Genomic DNA, 23,146 nt, shown 5'->3' on the forward strand with positions numbered 1-23,146 from the left:
CAGATGCTTAAGCAATTTCCTAAGAGGACTTGTTGATGACCGTGACAGAATCAACATTTGAGTCCAGGCACTATGGCTCATACCCCTGTAATCCTAGCATTTTGGGAGGCCAAGGCAGGAGGATCGCTAGAGCTCAGGAGTTCGAGACCAGCCTGGGCAACATGGCGAAACTCCATCTCTACAAAAAAATATAAAAATTTTTCAGGCATGGTGACACACGCCCATGGTCCCAGCTACTTGGGAGGCTGAAGTGGGAGGATCACCTGAGCCCAGGGAGGTCGAGGCTGTAGAATACAACTTTGCTTCCACACCCAACAAGAAGTAAAACTGGCCAGGCACAGTGGCTCACACCTGTAATCCCAGAACTTTGGGAGGCCCAAGCAGGCAGATCACGTGGTCAGGAGTTCAAGACCAGCCTGGACAATTTAGTGAAACCCCATCTGTACTAAAAAGACAAAAATTAGCCGGGCGTAGTGGTGGTGTAGCTCCAGCTACTTGGGAGGCTGAGGCAGAAGAATCGCTTGAACCTGGGAGACAGAGGTTGCAGTGAGCCAAGATCATGCCACTACACTCCAGCCTGGGTGACAGAACGAGACTCCGTCTCAAGAAAAAAAAGAAAGAAAGAAAATTAAGCACTATCAACTTACTTCCTGTAGAGCTCTTGACAACGCTCTACTGTGGTGTTACAGATGAGCTCTTCCATCCAGGTCTTCCACTGTTCAATTCGATGTTTCTGAAATATGGCCTTTGGATACTGCAGAGCCACGGTTGCATAGTGATGCAGTTGTTCCAGACAGCCACGGAGCACAGAGCGCCTCTGCTGCAGGAGAGCACCAACCTCCCCCTCCAGCTGCTCGCACTGGCTAATCAAGTGGGCCTGGCCAGCATTCTGCAGAAAGGCTGTTGCTGGCACGTAACTTGGAGGACCTTTTGGTAAAAGACAATATTAATCACAGTAAAACAGTGTCAAGTCAGCTGTCACTAAAAGCAAGCACAAACCAGGACCCCACACAAAAACATGACTATAAAACTCAGAGTTTCACATGTGAATCTATAATAAGTCAACCCATACCAAGGTCCATTTGTGTGCTTATCTCTTGAAGTAAGCTTGCAAGCTGCGTTGCTTCTAAATTATTGAATGCAGCCTGATAATGTGTTATCCACTGTTCAAATTCATTCAGCTTCACCTGGATTGCTTCCTGAACAGCTCTTTGCTGAGTCTGTAGTTGGGTGTGTTCAGAATACCTAATCAGGGGGACACAAACAAAGTCAAAAGATTTACTGATGTTTTCTTCCACATACTTTCCTACCCTGGAATGTGCTCACACATGGACTGTCCGGTATGCTCCTTGTCCATCTTGAGGGCCCTTCGAATGTCCCTTACTTCTCTGTTTTTCCTGACCCTGTGATTCTCTCAACTATGCTCACGACATTTTAATTAAAACTACCACATCTGCCAAGTTTTGGGTTCCCTGAAGGTTAGAAACTGATGCTTGACAGATCTTTGTAATCTGAGAGCCTCACGCAATGCTTAACACTTTCATATTCAACTACCCTTTACTGAGCACTTGCTGTGTATAAGATTCTTTCAGTTAACCACCCTATTTAATACTTAACTCAGTGAGGTAGATGAAGTAGCTGCCATTGTACAAATGAGTAAGGACGCAGATACAATAATGGTAATAAGAAAACCAAAACCCAGATTTTCTGATTCAAAGTTTTGTGTTCTAACCACTACACCCACCTATCTCCCATAATTAGTCATTCAAACAATTAAGTTAAATAAAATCAAAGAGGAAAATTTCAGTGAATTTTTGTTTACTAACACTTTGAAGTTGCAGTCACTGAGACAGCTTTTATCATTTACGTGAGTTGTTACAGTAATTCTAATCCCTATTGATAATGTTTATATAAATATGAAAATTCTAATTAATGGCACATATTTAGAAGAATTCAACACTGTTTTAAACCTGTGTTGCAGAGTGTGAGAAGGATGATCCACCCCTTCAGCTCCTTCTAGAAACTCTATTTCCTCCAGTAGTTTGCCCTGCAGTTTTTCCACATCTGTCAGTTGCTCCTGCAAGCTTAGGTATTCATCTAAGCTACTGTCCAACTTGGGAAGCACAATCAGCATCTCATCTCTATTCTTAAACCAGTTCACCTGTAAAAAGATATTGCAATTAGGAAGATTCTTACAGGGCCTATTGTGAGACATGACAGCATCAGAAAAACAAAACTCTACAAAACCCCAAAGGGGTGATGCATTGCCTCCACCGTACAAAGACAACTAACGTGTTCAAGTTTACACAGGCGTAAACTGACAGGCTCAATCTCATAATACCATGTATTAAAAGTTGCCAACGTCACCCAGAACAAGATTGGCGTCCCTGACTACCAGATGGGGAAGGGAAGCTATCCAATTAAAGAACATTTACAGTCATCACTGGTAAACATCATTTCAATAATTAAGAAATATAATTTTTTCAAATCACGAACCCACCTCTTAGGAGTGTGGAATGTAACTGTGCATGTTTGTGTGGAAGAATTACCTAATAAAAAGATAACATCAAATTGCCACATTTAACTGCCATTTCAATATTATACATTAGTCTTGCCAAAAAATTAGAGAAACAATTTGCCTCAACATTTTGATGAGCATGTTACTCTATTAATAAAAAGAAGACAAGGACTTATTCTGTCACTGGGCTTCACCTTAATCTCAGCTACTCTGGAAGAAAACAGGCTGCGGGTGATCTCTCGCTCCATCTCTCTCTTGCTCTGCTTGCTCTCGGCCTGCTGGCCGCCTCCACCATAGACAGCACCAGCAAAGCCCGCCTCGCCTCCTGCCGTCCAGTCTACCAGAGGGTCGTACACAAAGGCCTCCAGCAGCGTCAGCAGGGTTTCTCTGCCACGCCGCATAATGTGTAAAACCTGTTTTCAGGAGAGTTTTTAAAATAAGGTCTGCCACAAGTTTCATCACTAAAGTGTGTTTTTTATTCCATAGGTTTTGCTTATTTAACAAGTACACTAAAAGGGAGAAGAGAAAACAGCATACCTGCTCACATGAAAGCCTAAATACACCTTCTACTCCAGTTACACCCAGTGCTGTTTCAATGTTTTGTGTCATTCGAAAAGGTACTTTCTCAGGAACTCTAAGGCTTTTACCTTGAAAAGACAAATCATTATATTTTTGCCCTTTCACCAAAAAACATTTGGCCCTCATAAATGTAAAGTTTACTTTTATTTTACCTTTTTCAAAGCAAACATTGTAATCTATGTGAACAACTTCTCCAGTCGTCATATCTATGAGAACGTTATCCAGATGTCTGTCTCCAAGGCCAATTATGTATCCAACCATAGACATGACTGCAGTAGATCTTGCATAAGACTAAAGGAAAGGAAATGGGGGCAGCAAGCGAAACATCATTAAGAAATTCCCCTCCAACATGGACGTGATACTATAAAATTTACAAAGCGCCATAAACCTACCCCTTAGTTTAAAATAAATCAGCAAATAAAAAGCATTCCTCAAGGTTGCTGCATGTGGTCATGCAGGCATACAACACTGTAGACCTGATTGGTACTAATCAGCTATCAGGATGCTGGATTAAAAAAAAAACACAAACAAACAGAAAAACTTTTCTTTGGCCTTCCTAGTTTGTCTCTTTCTAAATTTTTTATTCTTTTCTTTTTTTTTTTTTTAAAGACAGAGTTTCGCTCTTCTTGCCCAGGCTGGAGTGCAGTGGTGCAATCTCGGCTCACTGCAACCTCCACCTCCTGGGTTCAAGTGATTCTCCTGCCTCAGCCTCCCGAGTAGCTGGGATTACAGGCACCTGCCACCATGCCTGGCTAATTTTTTTTTTTTTTTTTTTTTTGTATTTTTAGTTGAAACAGGCTTTCGCCATGTTGGGCAGGCTGGTCTCGAACTCTTGACCTCAGGTGATCCACCCATCTCGGCCTCCAAAAGTGCTGGGATTACAGATGTGAGCCACCATGCCCAGCCTCTTTTTTTAAATTTAAATATTGATTTAAAAAATTTTTTTTCCTTCCAACTTTTTATTTTAGGTTTAGAGGGACATGTGTAGGTCTTTACATGGGTAAACTGCATGTCACTGGGGTTTGGTGTACACATTATTCTGTCACCCAGGTAGTGACCCAACAGGTATTTTTTCCTACCTCATCTCCCTACTGCCCTCCACCCTCAAGTAGGCCCCAGTGTATGTTGTTCCCTTCTTTGTGTCCACGTGTGTTCAATGTTTAACTCCCACTTATAAGTGAGAACATGCGGTATTCAGTTTTCTGTTCCTGTGTTAATTCACTTAGGATCTCCTTTTCATTTCATCCGTAACTCTTTCCCCATCCTGCCCTCGGACAGAGTCATGTTCATGCCTTTGTAACTGTAATATTAAACTCAAATATAGGTCTGAAACTACCAAGTCTGGAGGGACAGAGGAAGGAAGGGAAGGAGGACAAACAAGATAGGTAAGAAGGTAGCAAACAAAAGAAATACTACTGAGTATAGTCTAAAACAAAGCACATACCTGTGTAACTCTCCACCATTCATCAGGCGTTGTGCAAGATGACCAGAGCTCTTTGGCAAGAAGATTCGGGGGTGTGGCCTCCATTAACTCTTCCAATACAGCCTTCATTACATGAAGAGGCCAATCCCGACGGGATACATCCAGGCTAAGCCCAACTGTTTTCAAAGCAGGGCCAATTTTACTGTAATAAAGTTCACTAGGACGGGGTACAATTCCAGGATTCTGAGGAGTTTGGTAGGAATCTTGGGCCTTAAGAAAAAACAATTTTTTTAAAAAAGAAAAGATCAATTTTATATAAGGAAAAAGAGTGCCTTTTATATGTAAAGTATAATTTTTAAAAATGATTTTTCAGTAGCATTCTCTCATTACTCAGCTAAATTTCATGTATTAATACAAAATAGCTAATTCTTCTGGACTATGGATCTTTCTTATACACCTTTTAATTAGGCCCATTCACTTTATTGAAAAATCAGTCTACTGTTTAATTTTCTTAAGGTTCAATTCAAAACTAAACACTCAAGTTACTTTCTTCTTTATAATACAGAATTCAGTTTTACAATTTAGTTCATAATTTATGCACATACTTCATTCTTCACACGACTTAATCAGTAATATAAAATTAACAGAAATTCAAAAACACATTACATGAGAATTTAGATAGCCCTTCTCTAATTACTATTTCGAAATTATCCTTCAATAACAATTCTGCAGTCTCCTGTGCCTAGGTTTAAAACTTGGCTCCTTTCAAACTCTTGCTCTTTTCCCCTACCTACCCTAATCAGAAGCATTTTCTTTAGCTAGATGTGGGATCCTGAAGATAAAGACTGTATAAAATTTATCTCAGTATCCTAAGAGCTTAGTACTGTTCCTGGCATATATTAAGCACTCAGATACATGGCTAAAATATATTCTAAATTAAACTCCTAGTCTAAATCAAAGCATAAAATTCACAGATACAAAATAGGATGCCATGGTGATTAATTTCAAATTTAAAATTGCTTATTTACAAATATAAAAGAACTGGGTTTTAAAGCAATTGTTTACAAATTTAATTTAAAAGAATGGTAAATCCAATAAAAACATTAAGCTGTAAATTATCAAGTTACTGAGTGATGAACAACCACACATTCCCCTTCTCCAAATCTGTCTCAAGTTAAGATAAACCCAATGCCATCATTTTTGCCTCTTATATAACTATTTTTGGCTGGGTGTGGTGGCTCATCCCTATAATCCCTGCACTTAAGGAGGCTGAGGTGGAAGGAATACCTGAGCCCAGGAGTTCAAAGGCGGCAATGAGCTATGATCATACCACTGCACTCTAGCCTGGACAACAAAGTAAGACCCTGTTCCTTTAAAAAACAAAACAAAACAAAAAAGCAAACAATTTTATTTTTATAAAAGGTACCTCAAGGCCAGAGGTGGTGGCTCATGCCTGTAATCCCAGCATTTTGGGAGGCAGAGGCAGGTGAATCACTTGAGGCCAGGAGTTCAAGACCAACCTGGACAACATGGCAAAATTCCATCTCTACTAAAAATACAAAAATTACCCAGTTGTGGTTGTGCACCCCCCATAGTTCCAGCTACTTGGGAGCCTGTGGCAGGAGAATTGCTTGAACCTGGGAGGCACAGGTTGCAGTGACCCAAAACCACACCACTGCACTCCAGCCTGGGCGACAGAGCAAGACTGTGTCTCAAAAAAAAAAAAAAAAAAAAAAAAAAACCTCAAAAATACTTTCCTAGGGACCTCAAATCTTTTCCTTCTTTAACCGCTTATAAACATGCAAAAATGGTCTAGTAAGCCTAGAAGCATTTCACACAATAACAGAGAATAGACTAATACACTGTGTTGATGATTTAATCAACCTTTTGTGCTTGTAAGGCAGCTTCCCGTTGTTGCCATCGTTTGTAAAGACCAAATAAGGGTGTGGCTCCATCTACCCACTGGATTAGTCCTGATCTTGTTCCTAGTGGTGTTACAGAATAGTGTCGAGCATGGAACCGGGGTGTTTCTTGGCGATTAATTGTAGCAAACATGGTATTCACAATAGATAGGAACTGCATTATTCTCTCATCCAGATGTAAATCCTCCAGTCCTATGAAAACAAAATTAAAATAGCTAGAATAGGTGATTAAACAGGGTTGGGAACATACCACTCCTCTTTTTCAATTAGCAATGGCAGTCAAAAACTGACAGTCCATGAGGCATGCTGAGAGCATTAAATAATTCTATTTTGGGACAAGATACTGGCAGTAGATATTAGCATTATTAGCTGTACCTCACTTGTCCTGCTTGTACAAGTTCATACACAAAGTGGGGGTGGAAAATCTTTCTGCACAGCATCCAACCACTACCCTTCAAAAGCACATAAGACATAGGGCACTGCAGGCTAATAATAACATACAGAAATTCGCCTGAAATAATCTCCTACCATATACACCCACATAAAGCATTAGTAAAACTAATACTCTTCTGAAAAATGGAGTAAGTCTTAAATCCTACCTTTGAAAAGATAAGGATAGCTCTTCCCATCTGATCCAAGAAAGAGAAGTTTCTTTGGCTTAGTTTTAGTCGGTAAGATTGTGATGGTTCCGCCCACACTATGGATTGTGACAGTGTCTCTGGCTGAGACTTCCCCAGGAAGAGCAATTTCAGTGTTAGTCATGGCAGCCAACCATGGACTGATTTCTTCAAGGCGCAAGATGTAACTTGCACGTTTCTGTGCTCTCTGTTGCAAACTTAGCATTATCTATACTCATAAGATGGGAGAAAGAAATTTACATTAGATTAGAACACTTATTTTCTTCCACATTCAATCTGGCATAAAAGTAAATTTTAGGCCAGGGGTGGCAGCTCATGCCTGTAATCCCAGAACTCTGGGAGGCTGAGATAGGCAGATCACTTGAATTCAGGGGTTCAAGATCAGCCTGGGCAACATGGCAAAACCCCATCTCTACAAAGAATACAAAAATTAGTCAGGCACAGTGGCTCGTGCCTGTAGTCCCAGATACTTGGGAAGCTAGGGTAGGAGAAGAGGATCATTGAGCCCAGGAGGCAGAGGTTGCAGAGACCCAAGATTACACCACTGCGCTCGAGCCTGAGTAACAGAGGCAGAACCTATCTCAAAAACAACAACAAAAGTAAATTTTAAAATCCATACAACTATCTGTTGTTGTAATTTCTATATTTAACTCAGTGCTGGGATCTGGGCAATCCTGGATGGGTTAACACCGGTGGCTGATGTGTACTACAGGATTCTTACTTTGTTAAGACTCTTTCTTTTCCTCTGTCCAAACAAGCAGTGAAATCACAGGAAATAGAGGGAAAACGCTGCTGTGGTCATCACCCAATTTGGGGCTTTTAGCAAACTATTAATAATTCCCCAATGTTGAGCTATGTATGCACAACACCAAAACAATCCAGTCCTTGCAATAGGTACAGCTAGCAGTCAGCTGTCAGTTAGACAAACCTTTAAAAAGTCATCTGCAAAGTTATTAATATTAAATTACAAGAAAAAATGAGGCTCAATCTACTCTTATCAAACTGGAGGAGAGGAAATCTGGTGGATTTCTAAGAAACTTAACAAAACTGAAGAAAAGACAAAGACAAGTAAGAACATTTTTAAAAGAGAAGTAACCATTTAGGTCTGACCATTTGAGGTTTGCAGAAAAGCCCCATAATACTTTCTAATAATCACAGGGAACGAACTGTATGTACAGGTGTGTTGTTACATGCAGCGAACTCAATAATATGCACCCAAATTAAAAAATTCTGGACTCCGCTTCCATGTGAAAAAATGTAAAGCAATCTTTAGCAAGCTCTGTTCATAAAAAGAAAAAAACCAATTGGAAACACCCCAAGTGCTCAATGACAAAAGAATAAACAGTGGTATTTTCACATAACAGAACATTGTTTAGCTACACAAACACACACAAAAAAATCATTGAGGCCGGGCGCGGTGGCTCAAGCCTGTAATCCCAGCACTTTGGGAGGCCGAGACGGGCGGATCACGAGGTCAGGAGATCGAGACCATCCTGGCTAACACGGTGAAACCCCGTCTCTACTAAAAAATACAAAAAACTAGCCGAGCGAGGTGGCGGGCGCCTGTAGTCCCAGCTACTCGGGAGGCTGAGGCAGGAGAATGGCGTAAACCCGGGAGGCGGAGCTTGCAGTGAGCCGAGATCGCGCCACTGCACTCCAGCCTGGGTGACAGAGCCAGACTCCGTCTCAAAAAAAAAAAAAAAAAAAAAAAAAAAATCATTGAATTATTTTAAAACTTAATAGCAATCCAATATGGTAGTAAAAAAGGTAGACATGTACATACAATATGATCTCATTCGTAGAAGTTCAAAAACGGGCAGAAACTAAACAATGTCATTTAGAAATGCATCTATAAACAAAAACTATTTTTTAAAAAGTAGATAGGGATTAATTAAAACTCAGAAAACTGGTTGTGGGTGGGGAGATATAATTAGGGAGAGAAGTAGGACTTCTATAAAGTTTAATTTCTTTAGATAATTCCTTTTTTTTGAGCTGTACTATATCTAAAAGAGAGACAGGTATTCTTAATTTTTAAAATTATTCTTTAAAATGTACAAAATCATTTAAAATTTTTCTGTGATTATAGACACATACACACACACACACACACACACGTGCACGCACACACAGGGTTTTACAGGGTTTCCTCCTATATCCTCTTCTGATTTTCTAACTTGATTTACTGAAAGAGAAAAAAAGAAACAAGAAACTGGTCTTAGAACACAAGGAAACACAGGCCAGGAGTGGTGGCTCACACCTGTAATCCCAGCAATTTGGGAGGCCAAAGAGGGTGGACCACTCGAGACTAGCCTGGCCAACATGGTGAAACTCCATCTCTACCAAAAGTATAAAAATTAGCCAAACGTGGTACTGCATGCCTGTAATCCCAGCTACACGGGAGGCTAAGGCAGGAGAATCACTTAAACTCGGGAGGCAGAGGTTGCAGGGAGCCAAGATTGTGCCACTGCACTCCAGCCTGGGCAACAGAGTGAGACTCCATCTCAAAAAAACAAACAACACCCCCCCACCCACCTACACACACACAAGGAAACTCGAGTTTTGGCAAGAACACATAATAAACTTCATCCTTCATGTTAGTTTTCTTTCCTGTACTTCTAGTTATTTGCTCTGAATTTAGCACCTTGCATTTGCTAAAGTTGGCTGTACTTTTTGTTTCTACATGTATCTTTTAATAGCTTTCTCATTGCTCAAGTTCAGTAAGGAAATCAGTTAGGAGCAATAAAGGTAAGACAGAGAAAAGAGGGAGGGAGAAGGAAAAGCTGCAGCTACAAAGTAATAAGCTCCCCCAACTAATGGTGTTATTTGCTAGAAAAGATAAAGACCTAAGAGAATACAGAATTAAGAAAATCAAAACATAAAAGATAAGGATTCTCAAATATGTTCCATGCAGCATATGTGGAACTGATTCCAGAACAACTACTTATAAAAATTTATGTTGTTATAGGTGACTATTTTGTCTATTAGAAATACTGAATGCTCTTCTCATGAAAAACTACATAGGCACAGGGTTAAATTTCTTATCTTTTATGAGGCAAATAAAGCAGGCAACCAATATTTAGCTCAGGGTCACAGGCCCTTCCTTGGCTAATTTCTTCATCTGTTGTTCACTGGTGTGAGCCTTCCATACATAATGTTGTTCACTGGTGTGAGCCTTCCACACATGAAAGATTGGGCACCTTTGCCATCCATCCCCCTTTGCCCACTGATTTCCAAATTCTTAAACAGAAACACTTATTTGGCCACAGGCTGCCTTCTACAGGCTTATAAAATCTCTTACATTCCAAGTAAGGAGTCCACTTATTTAAATTTCGTATCTTATGGGAACTGTGATGTGCCATTTCAGTAGCATGCTTGGGATTATTCTCTACCTCTTTAAATGGAATCCAGCTGCTCCCAGGCTTTGCAGGGTTCGACGGTGTCTTCAGTTTTTCCAGGGCATTTTCAATGGCATCACCATAGTTATCCTGAAACCATTTTTCATGAGGTGTTTCTGCAGGAGCCGCTGTGATACTCCTCACATGCTCCAAAGCAAATACGATGGGCTTCATCAAAGCTGTATGCTTCTCCCTCATGATTGCAATTTTCTCTTCTCTGACCAAGAAGACATTTTTATTCAAAAACTTAAATGTGTACATTAAAGTTTTACACAAACATGGAACAATGTAAATATATCAACTGTTAAGTAAACAGTACCAAGGAATAAGTCTAAATAGAGCAATAACATATTCACAAAGTAAATTACTAACAAGGAATCTTTTTTTTTTGAGACAGGGTTTTGCTCTGTCGCCAGGCTGGAATGGAGTGGTGCAATCTTGGCTCACTACAACCTCCACCTCCTGGGTTCAAGCAATTCCTCTGCCTCAGCCTCCTGAGTAGCTGGGACTACACACACGTGTGCCACCACGCCCAGCTTATTTTTCGTATTTTAGTAGAGACAGGGTTTCACCATGTTGGCCAGGATGGTCTAGATCTCCTGACCTTGTGATCCGCCTGCCTCGGCCTCCCAAAGTGCCAGAATTACAGGCATGAGTCACCGTGCCCGACCAATAACTGTTTTTCGTTTTTTTAAAAAATGCAGCTCACAAAAGAAGGCAGCTCCTCTTTTCAACGAATTAAATGATGCAGGGAAAATGCAATATCAACATGCAAAAGAATGAAGCAGTAATTCAAAATGGATCAAAGACCTAAACGTAAAACCTAAAATTACAAAACTCTTAGAAAACATAAGGGAAAGGTTTCATGACACCAGATTTGGCAATGATTCCTTGGATATGGCACCAAAAGAACAGACAAATTAAATTGAGCTACACCAAAATTAAAACTTTTGTAAATCAAAAAATGCTATACACTATGGAGAGAATGAAAAGACAACCCACAGAATGGCCACAAATATTTGCAAACCATGGATCTGATAAGGGCTAGTTAGTAGCCAGAATACATAGAGAAATCCTACAATTCAACAATAAAAAAAAAAAAAAAAAGACCCAATTAAAAAATGGGCAAAGGATTTGTAATGACATTTCTCCAAAGATATGCAAATGGCCAATAAACACATGAAAGGATGCTAAACATCACTAGTCATTAGGAAAATGCAAATCAAAACCACAATGAGATACCACTTCCATCCATCACTACAGCTATTGTCAGAAAAAAGAAAAAAGTATTGTCAAAAAAAGAAAAGAAAAGAAGCCCTCATGCATGGCTAGGAGGACTGTAAAATGGTGCAGCCACTGTGGAAAAGTGTGTTGGCTCCTCAGTAAGTTAGAAGTAGAATTGCCATACAATTCAGCAAATCCACTGGATCATCCACAAAATACACGAAATTCACATAAAATAATAGAAAGCGGGGACTCAGATACTTGTACACCAATGTTCATAGCAGCATTGCTCACAGAGCTAAAATGGAGAAGCAACCCAGCTGTCCATAAACACAAGGATGGACAAAATGTGGTGTATCCATACAATATTATCCAGCCATTAAAAAAAAATGAAATTCTATCACATGTTACAACATAATAAACCTTCAGGCCATTATTCTAAGTATAAAAAGCCAAACACGAAAGGATGGATACTGTATGTTTCTACTTCTATGAAGTAGCTAAAATAGGCAAATTCATAGAGATGGCAGGTAGAATAGAGGTGGCCAGGAACTGAGGTGAGGGGGAAATGAAGAGATAATCTTTAATGACTACAGAGCTTCTTGTTTAAGATAATGAATAAATTCTGGAAACAGACCGTGGTGATGGTTGTACAATATTGTGAATGTATTTAATGCCACTGAATTGTACACTTAAAAATGATTAAAATAGTAAATTTTATGTTATACTTTGACACATTAAAAAAAGAGGCGGCTTCACCATCTCAGGACAAGTGTATGGAAACATACTTGCGTAAGGTGTTGTTGTTCTGGACTCTCTTGACCTCATCTTCAAGCTGCTGAATTCGTCTCAGGACATACATGTGTTGTTGCAGCAGAACTCCCAGCCAGAGCTCATCCCAGAGCACAGTGACCCTGCGCAGTTCAGCCACGAGCATCTGAACCTGCATACACGGCACACCCAAACAGTTCATCTACAAGCCTACCCACAGCACAGCTCTTCAAACACTGGACTTCATAAGTTAAGTGTGTGCAATTTGTGCTCATTATACAATTAGAGAACCCTGACTAGTGATTGTCAATACAGATTGGCAAAAGCAACTTTGATTATTCTATAAAAAATTATTCTACAACATGTGAGTTTCTTTGTACCTGTAACACCATGGTTGGATTTGCAGAGGACAGCTTATCTACAATTTTGCTATAACAATCCTGCATCATGGCTTGGTCTTCATTTAATCCACTTTTAGGTTCATCCTTATTGCTATCCTGAGATGCAGGAGGACTTCCTCCCTCACATTCAGAAACCAGCAATTCTTCTCCTTGAATATTGCCAAGTAAAGTTGGAATTGCAGTGGAAAATTTATTTCCTGTAATGAAATAGGAGAACAAGGAATACTTTGAACATTTCTCCCATGTGCATATGCTGAGTTAGGGAAAACACTCATAATCTATTTGACTCAAGAGCACTCACTGAACTGATGTGCCTTCCATGCATTGAATTGATTAAAGATTGTGGATATTCTGCCTTTCTATAGGTTGAGCTTTCATACTTATTAACACTACAAGCTAATGGAAGATACAAAGGAGAAAGATAGTAAGTGTTTAACAAATAATGTATTCTTCAAGCCAGAGTTCAAAACTTGGTATAATCCTTTCTCTTTTTTTTTTTCCTTTGGAAACAGGGCCTAGCTCTGTTGCTGAGGTTGGAGTACACTGGCACAATCTCGGCTCACTGCAACCTGTCTCCTGGGTTCAAGTGATTCTTGTGTCTCAGCCTCCCGAATAGCTGGGACTACAGGTGTGTGCTACCACACCCAGCTAATTTTTTGTATTTTTTCATAGAAACAGGGTTTCACCATGTTGTCCAGGCTGGTCTGGTCTCAAACTCCTGGTCTCAAGTGATCCACCCTCCTCAGCCTCCCAAAGTGCTGGTATTACAGCTGTGAGCCACCGCACCTGGCCAAAAGTTCGGTACAATTCTTACCTACCAGTAACAGCTCAGTAAGCCTGGCAGAGTTACTCTATTTCTCCACGTCTTGGTGGATTACTGTCAAGGCTACAGGTAATGTGTAAAGCACATGTCCTGGTGCCAGATACATAGTAGTTCCTCCTTCAATAAATGCTAATTATTACTATTAAAAAACCTACAGCCAGGCGCAGTGGCTCATGTCTGTAATCCCACCACTTTGGGAGGCCGAGGTAAGTGGATCACCAGGTCAGGAGTTCAAGACCAGCCTGGCCAAGATGGTGAAACCCCTACTCTACTAAAAGTACAAAAATTAGCTGGGCGTGGTGGCACGTGCACGTAATCCCAATTACTCGGGAATTACTGAGGCAGAGAGCTGCTTAAACCTGGGAGGCAGAGATTGCAGTGAGCTGAGATGGCACCACTACACTCCAGCCTGGGCAACAGAGTGAGACTCCATCTCAAAAAAGAAAAAAGAAAAAAAAAAAAAAAACCTACAAACTCTAACGACTCTGGAACATAAGGCTTAAAAACTTTGACCTAACTAAAATTACTGGCACAATAACTTATACTTAAAAGTAGCAATATTTGAATATTCCATACCTGAAGCCTGGGATTCACTACTAAGCGATATGGTACCCACTATTGCAGGATACAATATGAGATGTGGGGAATCTTGAGCCACACGGCAGAGAAGGTTACAAATACTTTGGCGCACATACACTTCAGGGTGGTTTAAGCGTGAGAAAAGTTGCGGAATAATTCCTTCAGGAGGAGAAGAGAGAAAGATGCTTTAAAGTTATTTAAAACTATGAAGAAACTATCAGCATCGCAGATCAAACAGAGAAAACCTGATGTGTGTCAGCATTAGTACAAATTTTAAGAGTTCAGATTTCTCCCTGTGATAATAAAGAACCACACACAATAAACCAGTTCTTGATTTGCAAGTCTGGTTAAGGTTGGTTTAGATAAAGGGCTGTAATCAAAGTCCAGGGAAACTCAAAAATGTTGTGGAGAAATTATCTTCTGTGAATGCCTACAAACAAGGCAGACACAGACAATTTTTACAGAGGGTATATAAAACCTTTTGAAAATTATTCACCATCCTCTCCAAAATTCATTTTGTATATAAAAAGCTCCTGCCTTTCAGCTTCCCATTTCTTGGAAAGGTGGGAGGTAAAGTCCTAGTGATGTAACAAGTAGTGCAGGGTGTCCTAGGAACTTAATCTGGCTGTTCTTTTACACATTCAAATAATAAACATAAGGAAACCACTTTTTAAAATCTTATATATCCTAATGAGAAACAATTTTTCCAGAAACATTTTATGCAGGTGTCACCTCTCCACGGTGCAGTGGGTGTTGTCTCCAAGCCGTGCTCCAGATACTGCCGAAGCTCACCAGCGTGCTTCACGAGCAACCGCAGAAGGCGCAATGTGGCCATGACGATCACATCATCAGTGCTCTGTTCCGCTCTGTGACTTAAATGCAGCCTGGGGTCGTCCTCATCTAAAAGAATCTAAGAGTGAAAGATGAGGGGAATAAATAAGAAAATAACTCAGAACACTATTTTTGTTTAGTAAGAAAAAGTTTCCAAATTAATTTTCTTAGAACACTGTGCTACATACTTGACCAGCGTTGAGTTTAAGGAAAGTAAAGTATGCACTGCAAGAGAGTTTGTACAGGCTGAATATTCTATCTACAACTTTCCTCCACACTTTAATAACTCCTTCAGTTGCACTTTCATCAAGTTCTGAAAGCCATGGGCAGCTTGATATCAACTGACGCCAGATAACATCAACCATGTCATCTTCTTCATTATCTTCACTCTCTGTTATCTGAAGGGTTATATCTTCATCCTGAAAAGAAATTGTGCACAAAATGCTATTTTAAATACAAACTGAAAAGGGAAAAAGGTATGCAATTTGACTATCATAAAAACATTCTTCTCATATATAAAATTATCCCAAATTTAGTGTTATATAAACTAAGTCAGTGTCAGTATGCTTCTCTTTATGATACATTTACTAATATGAAGCCAATGAAGAAGAATACAAGCATTTAGCAAAGATTAGACTTTTCTGGGGTTTTGTTGTACTTTAAATGCTTCCAAGTTACAATACAGTATTCTGCCTGCAGAAATTTTTTTTTCCTTGTGACAAAGTCTCACTCTGTCATCCAGGCTGGAGTGCAATGGCATGATCACAGCTCACTGCAACCTCTCTGCCTCCCAGCCTCCCAGGTTCAAGCGATTCTCATGCCTCAGCCTCCTGAGTAGCTGGGATTACAGGCGCCCACTACCACACCCTGCTGCTTTTTCGTGTTTTTAGTAGAGACAGGGTTTCACCATGTTGGCCAGGCTGGTCTCAAACTCCTGACCTCAGGTGATCTGCCTGCCTCGGCCTCTCAAAGTGCTGGAATTACAGGTGTGAGCCACCGCGCCCACCTATGCCTGCAAAAAATTAAGCACAATCTGCTCAAAAGTTTGAAGCTGAATGTACACAGAATACATATACTAAACCTCATTCTCTTCAGAGTACTGTGCACGTACCAGACACCAGCTTAGGCAGAGACTTAGATACGCTGCTGTTTACAGCAAGAACTGATCGATATAGCTTAGTTTGGCAAATAAAATCCATGCCTTTGAGGACTGCAACTAAATAACATAGATTGGCATTCTAAAATTGACGGAACTCTGAAGGGATAGAGTGTGAATTCTAAGATCATCTAGTCCATTTTCAACACTGGCTGCACGTTAGCATCACTTAGTAAGTTTAAACGCACACACACACACATGCACACACATGTCTCATTCAGAATAAATGGGGGTAAGTTTCATGCACTGGCATATTTTAAAAGCTCATAACCAAGGGTTAAGAACTACAATTTCTGATGAGTAAGTTAAAAAGAAATTTAATTTACCTAAAATGAACTTCACTTATTAATTTTTTCTTTTGAGACAGTCTCACTCTGTCACCCAGGCTGGAGTGCAGTGGTGTGATCTCACTGCAACCTTCAAATGGTTCTCCTGCCTCAGCCTCCCGAGTAGCTGGGATTACAGGCATGCACCACCACACCCTGCTAATTTTTGTATTTTCAGTAGAGATGAGGTTTTGCCATGGCCGGCTGGTCTCAAACTCCTGACCTCAAGTGATCCAACCACCTCGGCCTCCCAAAGTGCTGGGATTACAGGTGTGAGCCACCATGCCAGGCCAACTTCACCTACTTTTAACAGGACTCTAAGGAAATGCCTTATTTTCTCAAAAGAAGTATATTCTTCTTAGAAAAATATAACTCATTTTCATCTTAAAACGTAGAAGTTTTTGTTTACAACAACAATTGGTAAGCCCCATTCAATATTTTATCAAATATATATGATCAGTTTTCTCAAAATCAATGATTTGGAGTAGCAGTCTTGCCCCAAGCACCATGTTTTCCTTGCCTGAATCCCCGCTGGCCGACATACAGCCTGTCCAAGAATACCATATATTCTCTCTTTCTCTTCCTCAGTTATAGTGTCTGGAAGCAGATTCTGAACTTCAGATTTCTCTCTAGGCAACAGACGAACACCTTCTCCCTGACTATAAAAATGAACAAGTCATCAGTATTTTAGCTACCAAAACTTTACCATATCAGCAGACATTTAAATATCTATTTATGCAATGCATAAACTACACATTTAAACATACCTGGCATTGTCAACCACCTTTCTGCCCCACCTATAAGCCCAGCTGGCTAACGCTGCCCAAGATTTGGCTACTTCAGGTGCCTGTACTGAAGATAGGTGATACAACTGTCCCAAAATGAAGTCAGGTTCTCCAACTCCAATATGCACTGCCATAATGGACAAAAAAATAATTATAATAAAAGAACTCAACAACATTACATTCATAAATTCCTAATGACACTCCCATTAGCATTTTAGGTTTTTATCTGCAAACAATCAAAAGTTCCATAATATTACTGTACATAACTTGATAAGGCACAAATATGAATTCTGTTGTCTAAAAGGTTGGTATGTTGAAATGAATTCATTAGCTTCCCAAGTAAGATTATATTATCTCCTGTGGAAGACATCAATGTCTTTCATGACACTGAACACTGTAAACAGTCAGGTGTCAACTGTGCTGTAGAACGTCTTGCATTATGAATCTGACTGGCTATTTCCTCATGATCAGATTCACTTTAATCATTCTGGCAAAAATAATAAATAGGTGATGAGTATACCATTTCATTCATACAGACTCATGAGGTAAACATCTTTATTCCCTTGTTAGAGGTGAAGACACTGCCTGCTATAGTGCATTTACCAAGATGAAGATTTATAATGATGACAAGACAAATCCTTTAAGAATATCAAGACCCTATCAAAACTATTAACACCAATGTAAGTAACTAAACTCTCAGACTTCAGAACAACAAAATTAAGGTATACTCTCACGTTTCAGCAACGAAAATCATCTCCCAAATTTTCTCTCAAATTTTAAAGACAGGGGAATGGTGCCTTCCACAACAGGCACTCAAACATGGAAAGAATCAACTACCCTATCTGTAAGGTATCTTTCTGTTACTAGCACTAGCATGAGAATGGGAAACTGGAATCTTTCTATAGTTTCTGTGTTCCACCAATCAATACGAACACAGGTAACTATTTTAAATCTTTGTTGCTCCTTCTATTGTGAGGTGAAATTTTTTGATACGAGGGGCAGGATTTTATTGTCAGCAAAAATATCTAAGTCCATAAAAGCAAATAGCCTGGGGGCAGAGTTCAGTGACTTCCAAAATGGCATTCAATTCTAAATATGTTTTAGTTATTTCCCAACAATAAAGTAAACTCAATTTCCACAGATATATTTTTTATGGAAAAGTATAGCCAGCATAACATTATAAACTTTAAAACAGAAAAAAAAATAGCTTCTAAAATTAATATTCTAAAGCTAACAAAGAAACGCTACCTGTAGATTCACTCTCGATCCGAGGATACTCTTCTTCCATCGTATTAACAGATGGCAGTTCTATTAAAGTGAGTATGTTTTTAGACAAAGTAGAAAGACCTGTGAAGTTCTGTTGGTGCTGAGCTCTGTAAACCTGTTTCAGCTGTCCTGAAATCTCTTTCCATTCTGCCTGGATCCATTTAGCCAGTGTCAGAATTGACTTAGCAACTGCATATTCAGCTTTCGCAGACTTGCAGAAAGATATGGCACAAGAACTCAACATTTCCATTGCATGCGTTGACTGGCCTACAGAAAACCACAAAGTCAGAACTTAGAAACTTTAAAAGCAAATGATGGAGGGAGGCACTTGGGTTAGAAAACAAACAAAAATGCAAATGACTGACATTATTTCAGTGTAAAATAATCAACTTAAAAAAATAGAGACAGGACCTCACCATGTTGCCCAGGATGGTTTTAAACTCCCGGACTCAAGCAATCCTATTGCCTGAGCCTCCCAAAGTGCTGAGACTACAGACATGAGCCACTATGCCCAGCCAAAATACTAAACTTTTTTTTCTTTTGAGACATGGTTTTGCTCTGTCACCGAGGCTGAAGTGCAGTAGCACAATCAGGGCTCACTGTAGCCTCAACTTCCCAGGCTCAAGCAATTTTCCTACCTCAGCCCCTCAAGGAGTTAGAACTACAGGCATATTCCACCACACCCCACTAATTTCTTTGAATTTCAGTATAGCTGAGGTTTCACTCTGTTGCCCAGGCTGGTGTCAAACTCCTAGGCTCAAACAATCCTCCCATCTTGGCCTCCCAAAGTGCTCGGATTGTAGGCATGAGCACCTGGCCCAAAATAGTAAAGTTAAAAAAACATGTAAAATCAGTGATCAGTGATCTCTGGAAGTATTTCTTACTGTAATACATTGCAACAAAATTCTTTTAAAACCATAGAATTATAAAGGTAAGTCAGTAACAAGCAACTTATTATTCAGGATGCAAATATTCTTCAACAGATGGAAATGATCAACTTTCCTATTACTATCTTATAACATACATACACAGTAACATTCATATACATGATTTTTATTATACTCATGTATTAACCATAATTAATTTTACTAACCTGCTGTATATAGCAATTTTGTTTTCTCAATATCAAGTTCAGGCCCCCATTTTTCATCCACTTGACCTTGGGTTGATAGTTTTTTAAAATGTTGGACTAAATCTTGTGCAGTGGTGGTCTTTCCCAGCTGAACTTCACTGCACTGTGCCAGCAGTCTTGTTGCAAGGGACACATTCCCTCGTTTTCTAGCAAATTTTGCTGCTGTTAGACCTAACTCCATAAGATGGCTTCTAATTGGGACTGTTTGTTCTGAGGAGAAGAAAACGTTTTATTAGACCCCGATTTGTCTAAACCAGACTGCATGGAAACATGGCCAAAAAATTATTCCCCAACTATCCCTCTTCCATACCACCTCCCGAAACAAAGATAATTCATCCTCAAATCCCTAGCAGCTAGCATAGTGCTTGAGATACAATGAACAGGTTTTGCTAAATTAAATGTGTACAATGAAGTCAAGTCAAGTCATTCATTTCAAGAAATTTCTTTTTCGTTTCTGAATCTTTGGCAAAAAGCCTGGGCCAACAGGTAGGGAAAGCAAGGAAGCAGGGAAGGCTAAACCATCCCCATGCACTTCTTCTGTAAGTACCCTCTGCCCTACAACCATTCTCTTGGTTTTTTTCCTACCTTGCTGAAGAATCCTCAGTCTCTCTCTTCCATCACTCATCTGTTAAAACACTGGTGCTCCCTGGACTCAGTTCTAGGCTCTCCACTCTTCCCACTGCACACTCTCCCTGGACATCATCATCTTTTCCTGTGTCTTCAATTACCACAGAAACGCTGACAACCGTTCAATCTTCACCCAGACCTGACATCTGAATCCCACCTGCCAACTGGTCACCTACACTCTATTTATTTCAAGTGGGCTTCCACTAATGTCAGTCATGCCAAATGGAGTTCATTTTCCACCACCCTCCAAACCTTTTACTCCCTTTTTCCATTTTCCCCTTCTCAAGGAAGGGCACAGGATCAGCCGGCTGCCTGTGGAAGTACTTGGCCACCATCACAGACTTTACTTTCAACCCTCATAGCCCATTTGCTTTTTCCTTCCCCTACTGCCACCCTAGTTACCCTCTTTAGCAGACTTCACCCTAACTTAGGTCCCTTTGCCCCCATTCTTATACTCTTCTAGTCCATTTTCCAACTTGCAACTGAAGTGACATTACACAAAGGGTAAATCTGAACATTTAACTTCCCTGCTTATAAGCCTCTGATGACTTCTCACTGCCATTCTGACAATTCCAAACTCTGGAATTTGGCTTGTTACTGATGCCTTCCTGCATTCATTTCCAATCCCAAACTCATCCAGTGCTCCTTCTCTTCCTCCTCTCTCTTAGGTGAACTGAGTCATCTAAGAATCATTATTTTCTCTGGCCTGCACACATGCTTTTTCTAACCAAGTCAGCCTGCCTTCTTCCTCATCTTTATCTTCCTTAACTCTCGGCTTAAATGTAACTTCCCCACAAGTCTTTTTCTGATTCCTAGGATTAAATCAGGTGCGCTCGTTATTTGCTATTCCTTGTTGTGGGTTTGTTTTTTTGAGACAGGGTGTCACTCTGTCACCCAGGCTGGAGTGTAGTGGCATGATCATAGCTTGCTGCAGCCCTCATTTCCCAGGCTCATGCAATCCGCCCCACCTCAGCCTCCTAAGCAGCTGGGACTACAGGCACACGCCACCATACCCGGGTGAATTTTTTTTTTAAGATGGAGTCTCGCTCTGTCGCCCAGGCTGGAGTGCAGTGGCGCGATCTTGGCTCACTGCAAGATCCGCCTCCCAGGTTCACGCCATTCTCCTGCCTCAGCCTCCTGAGTAGCTGGGACTACAGGTGCCCACCCCCATGCCTGGCAAATTTTTTGGTATTTTTAGTAGAGACGGGGTTTCACTGTGTTACCCAGGATGGTCTTGATCTCCTGACCTCATTATCCACCCGCCTTGGCCTCTCAAAATGCTGGGATTACAGGCGTGAGCCACCGCACCTGGCCCACAGCCAGGTGCTTTTTAAAACTCTTCTATTAGAGACAGGGTCTCGCTATGTCGGGTCGCCGTGTTTGATGTCCGTTTTCCCTGCCAGAATCTACAATCTCCTTGATCACCATTATATCCCAATGTAGAGCACAGTACCTGGTACAAAGCACATTTGATCAATACTTGCTGAATAAACAAATAAAAATGAAGAGGAATGGAGTTCTTTCTCTGAATATAACTGATGGTTACTGACTTTTCTTCTCAATTTAAAAACTTATGTGATATAAAAAAAGGACTGGCTGAGCACGGTGGCTCATGCCTGTAATCCCAGCTACTCAGGAGGCTGAGGCTTGAGAATCACTTGAACCTGGGAGGTGGAGGTTGCAGTGAGCCAAGATGGTGCCACTGCACTCCAGCCTGGGCAACAGAGTCAGACTGTCTCAAAAAAAAAAAAAAAAGGACTGGAAAAGAGATGAGGGTACTTGTGAAGCCATACTATACGACACACTCTGTTCTAGGACTTTTATATACCTTGTCTCACTTCTTCATCTTATATAATCCTTACAAGTATCTCAAAAGTGGGGTAATCCCCATATAATTGAAAAGGAAAGCAGTTCCGAAATTCAGTGATTTGCCCTAAGGTTCCTCAATTTGCAAACATCAGGCCAACAATCCAACCCCAGGTATGTTTGGCAGTGAAGGACCAGTTGAGTCACAGCTGCAAGGAACCACCCTGCAGTAGAAGTCCCTATCTTGGCCGTTAGCTTATGTTGACATTTAACACTCAAATTTACTCAGTAACACCAACTATCACGTTTTCCACTAAAACTCTACAGCATTCTGGCAACTTCTCTATTTTAGAGCAATAAAGTAAATTGTTAGCATCCCTTTGACATATAAATATTTACACAAATAGCAATTCTCTAGCCATTCATTTGGAGTATTTAAAACCCAACATTCACAGTACATTTTATGTGACAAAGAACTTATGTTCAGAATACAAAAATAAGTCTTATGTCTTCATTAAAAGTGGGTGAAGAATTTGAACAAACATTTGAAAACTAAAATACACAGTAGCCACTATGCAAATGAAAATACACTCAACATCATTAATCATCAAGAAAATGTAAATAACACGAGATAATAATCACTACATATGCACCACAGTGATTAAAATTTTTTCAAGTTAAGCCACGTGACGCAACAAGGCGTATTCACTCAAGAGAAACATAAATATACGTCCACTCAAAAGACTTGCACATGAATGTTGAGAGCAGGTTTATACTTAATAGCCCAACGTGAAAAAACCCCAAAATCTATCAAAGGATGAAGGGAGAAATAAACTGTGGTATATATATATAAAAGAATACTACTCAATAATAAAAAAGATTGTATTCCTGATACATGCAATATGGGTGAACCTTAAAAATATCATGCCAAAGAGAAGCCAAAC

General features: G+C 40.1%; 1 protein-coding gene across 4 annotated transcripts in view; it reads right to left on the minus strand.

Annotated features, from left to right (window-relative positions):
* Positions 1-23,146, minus strand: part of LOC105464273 (SMG1 nonsense mediated mRNA decay associated PI3K related kinase) — a 113,684-nt gene that overhangs the window by 23,502 nt on the left and 67,036 nt on the right. For all 4 annotated transcript variants that reach the window (XM_071084181.1, XM_011711994.3, XM_071084182.1 and 1 more), the window contains 19 exons: positions 19,731-19,979; positions 18,620-18,904; positions 17,354-17,498; positions 17,107-17,245; positions 15,293-15,523; positions 15,006-15,183; positions 14,271-14,432; positions 12,851-13,068; positions 12,488-12,642; positions 10,470-10,692; positions 7,042-7,288; positions 6,405-6,634; positions 4,542-4,790; positions 3,250-3,388; positions 3,056-3,165; positions 2,713-2,931; positions 1,971-2,161; positions 1,073-1,245; positions 648-927 (listed from right to left, as the gene is read on the minus strand). In XM_071084181.1, the coding sequence (XP_070940282.1) occupies positions 648-927; positions 1,073-1,245; positions 1,971-2,161; positions 2,713-2,931; positions 3,056-3,165; positions 3,250-3,388; positions 4,542-4,790; positions 6,405-6,634; positions 7,042-7,288; positions 10,470-10,692; positions 12,488-12,642; positions 12,851-13,068; positions 14,271-14,432; positions 15,006-15,183; positions 15,293-15,523; positions 17,107-17,245; positions 17,354-17,498; positions 18,620-18,904; positions 19,731-19,979 (3,823 nt within the window). The remainder of the gene's footprint in view (positions 1-647; positions 928-1,072; positions 1,246-1,970; positions 2,162-2,712; positions 2,932-3,055; positions 3,166-3,249; positions 3,389-4,541; positions 4,791-6,404; positions 6,635-7,041; positions 7,289-10,469; positions 10,693-12,487; positions 12,643-12,850; positions 13,069-14,270; positions 14,433-15,005; positions 15,184-15,292; positions 15,524-17,106; positions 17,246-17,353; positions 17,499-18,619; positions 18,905-19,730; positions 19,980-23,146) is intronic.

Source organism: Macaca nemestrina, chromosome 18 (genome assembly GCF_043159975.1).
Source record: "Macaca nemestrina isolate mMacNem1 chromosome 18, mMacNem.hap1, whole genome shotgun sequence".
Lineage (NCBI taxonomy): Eukaryota > Metazoa > Chordata > Mammalia > Primates > Cercopithecidae > Macaca > Macaca nemestrina.